We start from the raw sequence: 8,473 nt of genomic DNA, 5'->3' as shown, positions 1-8,473 counted from the left end.
GGTGGAAGGTGCTGATGGTCTTCACCTCCTCATCACTTTGGAGAAGCACCCTGGGTTCCCTGATGAATGGGGGATCAGTTTTCCACACCTCTCCGGGGGTTGGGGGACGAGATCCAGCTGGAGACAGACGTGTCCCAGGTGATCATGGGGCCAGGCCTTTGTCTCTCCCAGCTGCCCTGCTCTGCTGTTCCAGGTTTTGCTGGTCACCCAGCGTCGGCCTGCAGTGAGCTGTCACTGGAGCTACTTTTCAGTTGCAGTGGAAGGTCGCATGGTACAGGCACCATCTCACCAAGCCTCTCTGCTACTCTGCACAGTTCATGGTGGCACCCCCACTTTATGGAGGAAGAAATTGGGAACTACACGGGCATGCCTGCCAAGTTCACATGGCAGGCAGCAGGGAGTTGCCAGGAACCAACATCAGGCTGGCTCCGAGGCCAAGCCGCTTTTTACTTTACCAGGTGGGACGTCCTGTTTTCACAGGTCACAGTGAGGCTGGGAAAGGGAGCAGACCCAAGGAAGCATGGCGAGTGAGAGCCTCTGCCTCACCCTGCTTGCTGCCAGGCTGCTGCTCTGTGGGCACGGACTGTGACTAGGGTAGAGAGGCCTCTGATGGGGGTGGGGGAGAGCGTGACTGTCCCTCCTTGAGCATTGCCCCTGGCCCCCACCTGAATAAGCAAACAAGCATGAGTCTACCTTTTTGGTCTGTTTTCTCTGTTGCCTTTTTATAGCAAGAAGCTTTTCTACGCCTCTGTTTTGCTTTTGTAACTTGAAGATATTTATTCTGGATTTTGTAACATTTTTATTATATGGTGACTTTTAAAAATAAAAACAATTTTGTCATGGCTCTTGCCCAGATTTGATGGTGCCTGCTTATACCAGGCACTTGATAACTTTGTTGAATGGTTCAGTAAACCAAGTATTTGATGAGTACAGTCAGCCCTCATATCTGCAGGTTGTGCATCCATGTATTCAACCAACCTCGGACTGAAAACATTCAGAAAAAAAAATACAATAATAATAATACAAATAAAAAAAAATATGGTGTTTAACAACTATTTACATGGTATTTATATTGTTTTGAATATTATAAATAATCTACAGATGATTTAAAGTACATGGGAGGGTGTGCATAGGTTATATGCAAATACTAAGCCATTTTACACGAGGGACTTGAGCATCCCTGGATTTTGGTATCCATGGGATTGAGGGGGTTCTGGAACCAACCCCCCTCGGATACCGAGGGGTGACTGTACTGGTAATGAGAACTTATTCCTTGTGCCTGTCCTAGGAATGAAATGAACGTCTTCCTGTAGCTTCCCTGAGTTCCCAACAGTTAGGGTGCCTCCTGCTTGGCCCTCTGTCCCCTTACAGCATTCTAGATGCTCTGTTGCTCATGTCCACCACCGAGCTCTGAGCTCCCAATGCCCTTTTCATCGTTCTCTCCCCAGTACCTGGCACAGAGTGAATGTTTATGGAATAAGTTAGGTATATGAGTGCCAAATGCTTTTATAATGAGTCACTGCCATGTCCATGATTGTTGTTCACGATTTGAAATTAAGAACAGCTTTAGCTCTCTTTCTGATTTGCAAAGTATAATTATCCCATTCAATGTGGATGTTATCCCCCTCTGAGGGTGACAAGTAGCTGTCTTAAGCAAGGTCTGTCTCTACACAGCCCAAGTCATAAATAAGGGATCTGCCTGCAAAGGCACAAATCCTCCCAAACTGTATTTTCTGACACTTTAGTGGTATACATGGAAAGCATTCAAGAGCTGACAGATGCTAATGGCTTGAATGTCAGAACTGTGTATCTATGCCCACTGGCACCTAGGCCTGCTATGCAATCCTACATGCCCCCTCTGGCACAGCATCAAGTGTCAGTTGGTTAGATATCCATACCCTGACAGCTCTGTGACTTGAGAGAAGTGAACAACTTGGTTCTTGCAGATGGTTGGCAGATGGTCACCAGGAGCGGGAGGAATGCACATGGCCTACAGGTGGAGGAAGAAGATATGAACTAGCAAACAAGGAAGGGGGCCCAGTGAGCAACACAGGACACTAGGAATGAGACAGACTGGGCAAGTGGTGTCTAGCAAGTCACCCAGCTCGACCAGGGGATGTGATTCATCCTGGGGACTGCTTGGGAGAACTGAAAGCAATGGCGGAAATGTCTGTAGGCCATCAGCCTGAGTTTGGCATCCCTGTCCAAGTTCTGCATATGAACCCTAAAACGGTCAGGCTATCCAGAGGAAAGAACAGCAAAAGGCTTAGAAGACCCATAGGCCCCATTAAAGAGTGGACCACATCCACACCATCAGAGTAAAGTAGTAAAAGGAATCACAGCACTGTTCAGCACCAGGCCACAGGCCCATGGTGCCACCCCCCACCCTATGGCCATAATCTGATATATGGAGAAAAATGTCGATGAGGCTCCAACTCTACATTTTTGAAAAATTTATTTTATGTTTTTAGAAGCTAAGAACTCTGCCACGCATGAACCACATTTAGAATTAAGATTCTTCCCTAGTTTATCTACTTCCTTTTGAAATTTTACAAGATTCTGTACACAAGAGGTAGCAGAGGAAAATTCCAGTCTGCTTGTTCCAAGCTCAAAAAGTAACTGCACACACCTCAATGTTAGCAGGGAGAGTGGGGCAAGACAGGGTAAGTCTGATGACATGGTGCTCTAGGTCCTAAAATTTATTCTAGTTGTCAGTGACCATGTGAGTGCTCCAGGAGAAGTCATGGGTGGATGCCCGTCGGGATGCTCGTTTGCTTTCTTTCCTGGGATGCCTGTAATGGGCGGAATCGGCCATCCTGAGATAGGCCTTCACTAAGGGAGCTTCTTGAAAACACACAGCATTGAGTTAATTGTGCAATTCCTGCTTGATTTGCAGACCATTTTGAAAGATTTATAAAAACATCTTCATCCAAAATATTGGCAGTAAAAATGACAACTCTTCCAAGGCAAGCCTGTCATAATTGTCACTTGGTTGTACTACATTAAAAAAAGTCATCAGCAGGTTCATTGACTGCAGCCATTGGAAATCAAGTGGTCACTGGCAAAGTGAAAACGATGTTCATTGCAGCAACAATGTAAGCAAAACTAACCAAGGCGTATAACACACCATAGTGACGGGCGATCCTGACGAAGCTTTACAGTGAGGACAGCAGGTGCTGGGGTGTGGAGGCGTCGTTTCCATAGGAAATAAAGGGACTAGAAGTGGCAATTTCACTCCTGAATTTGGGCTCCTGAGAGTGCAGTTGCCAGCGATGATATCCCAACACCTATCATCACCAGCATTTCAATGTCATGTCCCACACAATCTTTCCGTGAGGAATGGGGTAGTGAGGTGAGGGTGGGTAGGGGAAACAATAGCACATGGAGTATTTGTGTACTTGAAATCAATCTTAGAACATCACATTCAAAATTGCAAGAACACTGGAACCATATACAATGTGCCAGTCTCCTCTGTCCATTTCTCCGAGGGCCAGCTCTGCTCTTAAATGCTGGCCCTTCCATCTTCTCAGTGTAGCTGACAAAAGCCATCACTAGCCTGCCGTTAAGTTACAGAATTACAAGCTGCAGCCTGACTGCACAGCATCTTCCACAGTTGAAGAGTGAAATGACTGGGTTATTGAACGTGTACAGCAATTAGAAGCTGTCTTCCCTGGCACGTGTCCATGCAAAATGCAAAAGCAACCAAAAAGGCACTTTGGAGCTGGCTGCGCCTCTTTGACTTGGCAACTGACAGTGACAACCTGGCACTTCCTAAGGCTCTCCTAGTTCTGTGCATGGCGAGTTGAAAATAAGGCAGAACATGTAACTAAAGGCAAAACAGGGCTGAAAATGTGTGCGAGCAACTCAAGATACAAAATTTACAAAATATATGAAATGTGTTGGTGTAATACCCCTTTCCCCCTCCCCCTGGCCAAAAAAGAGCTGGTTTCTAAAGTGAGCGAACGGTACTATACTTGGGGAATACAACTACCAGGATGATCGTTCAACTTCCTTCTAGTTATTTCTGGGAAAATAAATGTTAAACCTTGCCTATCTTTTTGTGTTAATTAGTCTTGCTGAGGAGAAACAAAGTCTTAAATTCCTTCTCTGCATTAAAGTTACTATGAAACTCACAAAGCAATGTCTCCCAACTCCAAAAATTTAACTTCATATACAACTAATACCATGGGTTTCAGTAATTATGTTTTAAGCAAAAGCAAATGATTGCAGATCACATGACTTAAGACTACAGTTTATTCAATATGTCTCCAAGCCTTAAAAAGATAATTTTATAAAGTCAAGCTCAATAAAATTATATCTTAAAGTGCTTTTTATTTTCCTGTTTTTAAAATTTGTTTTGGGAACAACTTATAACTTCTTTAGTGACTGATGTCAAAGAATGCACCCTGTATTTCCGGAGAAAACAGCGCATTTTTTTATTGCTCTTTTCAATCTCAATTATATATGAAAAATACCTTAAAGAGCTTAATAATTTCCCAATTTTTGATCCTGGTAACATTTCCTTAAGATCCAAGCTTATGCCCAGGGCTCTCATCCAGACCCATCCGAAAATCTATACAAATAGGAGACATATTAAATACAAAGGTCTGTGTAAACTGAATTCTTTAACTACTATTTTACAATGAAAAGAAATTTTATCACATATCTTTACACCATTTTAAATTGGATATTCCTATTCAGTGTTACTGAAGATTTAAAATTTGCCCCCACATATCTAAAGGCAGCTTGCATTTTTTTTTCTTAAAATATAAAAACCAAATGAATTTCTTTTGTAGCATCATAGAGAAAGCAATAGCTTTACCCTCACTCTTGAATGTTCATTTAACAAAAAAGTCTGCCACCAGCTTTATTTCCTAAAATCTCCACAAAGAATGTTAATCCACATACGGACTGTGGCCCTGGACAGCTGATCCCCACGCTGGGAGATCTCCCACTGCCAAACGGCTCCCAAACTTTCTAGTGGCCAAAGAACGCTCTCGTCAAATGCACGGTCCTCCAGAGTCATGTCAGCTCTCCCAGTCCAATCTCCAGGCTCTTTTAAAGGTCTCAAGGACGAGATTCTGGGTCCAAAAGGTTGCTGAGCATCCAGTACTGTGACTCGACTCCTCCTCCGGTGCTGGGCATGCTCCTCTAAGGATCGACATCGTCAAGGTCACTTCTTAGCTCGCCAATCATCATGGGGGATTCTGAACCCTGTGAAAAAGAAAAGGAAGTTAAAGTTCAGACAGTTTAAGTGAGAGGAAAAAACGTTTCTACACTGACTGGCTTTTACTTTCATTCTGTAATTTAAACACGTCCTTACCTAGCAACTTAATTCAATGTTTATTAAAGGGTAATGAAACATACTAATAACTATTACACCTATCTGATGGGGATTCATGAATATGCAAAACACTTTCATTTCTATGACTTCGTTTAGTCATTGGAACAACCCAGTGACTTACATAAAGTCACAGTGCTGCTCTGCACCAGTGCAGGCAGGCTCTCGTTAGACCTGAGTGAGCCACTGCTGATGCCCATGCATGTGGGGTACTGTGCTTGCCTCTCTGAACTGTCCCTGCCAGATGGGCTCTGGGTCATTCCTGGGTCTGAATTCTGCCTCTGTCACCAACAGTGTGGCCTTTGGTTTATCACTGAACAGTTCTGAATACCTATCATGTGCCGTGGGACTGATCTGGCTGGAGGTGGGGCGGGGGAGGGGCAGGTGACTTACGTAAGCTGAGTAGGAATTAGGGTAAGTGGGAAGGGCCTGAGGTAGAAGAAACAAGGTATGTTTGATAAACTAAAATTCAGAAAATGTGGGGAGAGGTGTGGGGGTGCCCAATCAAGCAGGACTGTGAAGAGGATTTTGGCTTTTATCCTAACAGCAAAGGAAAGCCATTGAAAGGTTTAAACAAGCAACCTAGAGAGAAGCAAGAGTGGATGCAAGGGTTCTTACAGAGACCCAGGACTCAGGAGACTTCAAGTGCTCATGGCAGATGGAAGAGATGGATGAGCACTGTTTATTGGGTCAATCTGACATATGTTTAAAGGTCCACTGACTATAGCGTGAGGGAGCTGTCCGGGATGACGCTCAGGTCACAAGGGTGCTACTTATGAGATAAAGTACACTGATGGAGTACCAGCGTCAGTGGGGGAGGTGAGGAGGGACTGGGTATGTAACTCAAGAGTTTGAAGTGTCCCTGAGACATATCAAGTGGAGATGTCAAGAACAAGAGAGCTGGAAGTTCATGCCTGGAACTCAGAAGAATCAAGGTTGTGGGTGTGAATGAGAAAGTGCTGCGTGGGGGCAGAAGACATGGGATGGAGATATGAGGAACATTTACTGGTGGTCTAGAGGGGGCTGAACTGGGAAGGAGACTGAGGGAGAACAGCCAGAAGGGTTTGAGAAAACTAGGAAAGTGAAGTGTCACGGAAGCCCTGGAAGAGAGTTTCCAAGAGGGAGGAGTAGCCAGTAGTGTCAGACACTGCTGGGCAGTCACCTAGGATGCGGATGGAAAATGGAGGCCACCTGTCACCCCCACTGCTGAGCTGGAGAGAAGGGGAGGGAGGCAGGCAGAAGAGGCTGATGAATAAGCGAAGGTAAGAGAATGGGGATAGGTAAACTTAGATCATTCTCTGGAGAGGTTTGGCTGTAAAGGGCAGGGGATAAGAGGGAAGAAGAGAGGCTTTTTTTAAGAGGACGGGACAGAACTAAGTGTGCTGAAACAGCACTGGCAAGGATCTGGCAGAGAAGGAAAGTTCAAGATAACAGAGAGAGAGAGAGAAATGGAGCGTAAAGTTCTGTTAAGATGGGAGGGATGGAGGCTAGAGGCCTCGGGTGGGAGGAAGCAAACTTCTCCACTGTCACAGGACAGGAAATGAGGACAAGACAGACGCAGGGGCTGTAAGTTTGGGAACCAGTGGCTGCAGGAGCTCGTCTGATAGCTTTTATTTTCTCTGCAAATAAAGTAGGTAATGAGGGAAATTGCTGTGAGTGACATTGGGTTAAGTCACATCACCACGATAAGCCTGTTACCCTTCAGTAAAATCATGGTAACAGCAGGCCTCATGTGGTTATGAGGATCCAAAAGATGATATTTAAAAAAAAATGACATGTATTACGTCAGCAACACTCAATTCACAGGGGCCAACTCTGGCCAAGCACTGTGACAGGGCTACGAGGAGACTCATTAGGGAGGCCAGAGACCAGCGGAGAAGATGTAATACACATTCCTACACTTAGCTCAGTATTTTGCATATAGTAGGTGTGCCATACATATTTCCTTTCTTTTTCTACTACAGTGATCAGTATTAAAAATGTTATTTTTAAAAAGAATAAGCTTAAAATGATTCTTTGACTCCCCTGACAAGTAGGTATATTTCAATAGGTATATTAGGCCTTGCCTAAAAGGGTCGACATTTCTAGGAAGGCTGGTGAAAGCAAGAGAGACTCTTAGGAACCCAGCCGAATGTAGTGAACAAGCTGGAAAGAATACACCTGTGGCCTGGCTTCATCATGACTACCTCCAAGTTGGTCAGTGGCCAGCCATAGACTCCTCAAAGCCTTGTATTAATTTCACATTGCGCTCAGAGCTGGTGTCTCTTTAGATGCACACTCCAGAGGAGGCATCTTTTTTCTCTGGATTATGGAGAATCTCTCTGGAAAGCTTAAGGGTAGGTGCTGCCCTTTCACAGAGAAAAGGTCCTACACGTATACCTGCTGCAAATGCCTCTCTCCGTTTTCATTTGCAGGACTGCTCTCTGACCCATTGCTGCTTCCCGATTGCTCTTTTTCATTCAACAAAGCTGTGGCATATGCTAATGTGTCCTGCAGGAGATTTAAACACAAGAAGAAAAAGTTAGGGGTCGTCCAGAGGCAGCAGCAACCACCAGAGAAGACTACCCTTCATTGGACCTTTGGCAGCTTTCGTGGCAGCCACTAGAGCACCCCCCCCAACTTCTGTCCCCTGCTGAGACCAGGCTGACCAACCTGTACCACTTCCTTCTGGGCAAATGATTTGCACAGATTTGCTTAAGTGTACACCCATCTGCAGTCTTTTCAAAGAAATTCAGCCGTTTCTTCTGCTTGCTCTCATTTTCAACCCATACCTCTCTTCTCTGAGGCTGCATTTCTGAGAAACATACCAAGAATCCTATGTAAGGGATTTCAAACCACATGAAAACAAAAGGCGACCCTCACCTGAGCTGAAATGGTTCGCTGAAAGGTTTTTCCAGTTGACGTTTCATTAGAGACATTACTCTGTGGTGTCCAATAATGTTCTGACATCTGAGATGAAAGGTCAAAAATGCCATCAGAGATGACAACCCCCATGAGTCCACTGTTTTTACCATATTAGAGTCTAAAAATCATCCAAATCAGGATATAAGTCTCCCCAGATCTTCCAATCACATCAGGGGATTCATGGAAGATTTCATTGCTACTCTCAAGACCTTGGTAAAATACTGCTTC

The 8,473-nt window shown here is 44.7% G+C and overlaps 1 protein-coding gene across 1 annotated transcript in view; it reads right to left on the bottom strand.

Moving 5' to 3' along the window:
* Positions 1-2,438: 2,438 nt before the first annotated feature.
* Positions 2,439-8,473, bottom strand: part of USP24 (ubiquitin specific peptidase 24) — a 113,799-nt gene continuing 107,764 nt past the window's right edge. Inside the window, 3 exon segments of the mRNA XM_008570147.1 lie at positions 2,439-5,214; positions 7,721-7,831; positions 8,204-8,290. Of these exon segments, the coding sequence (XP_008568369.1) occupies positions 5,152-5,214; positions 7,721-7,831; positions 8,204-8,290 (261 nt within the window). The 3' untranslated portion in view covers positions 2,439-5,151.

The sequence above is a fragment of the Galeopterus variegatus genome, unplaced genomic scaffold, assembly GCF_000696425.1.
Source record: "Galeopterus variegatus unplaced genomic scaffold, G_variegatus-3.0.2 Scaffold575, whole genome shotgun sequence".
Taxonomy (NCBI): Eukaryota; Metazoa; Chordata; class Mammalia; order Dermoptera; family Cynocephalidae; genus Galeopterus; species Galeopterus variegatus.
This window is presented reverse-complemented; position numbering and strand designations above follow the sequence as displayed.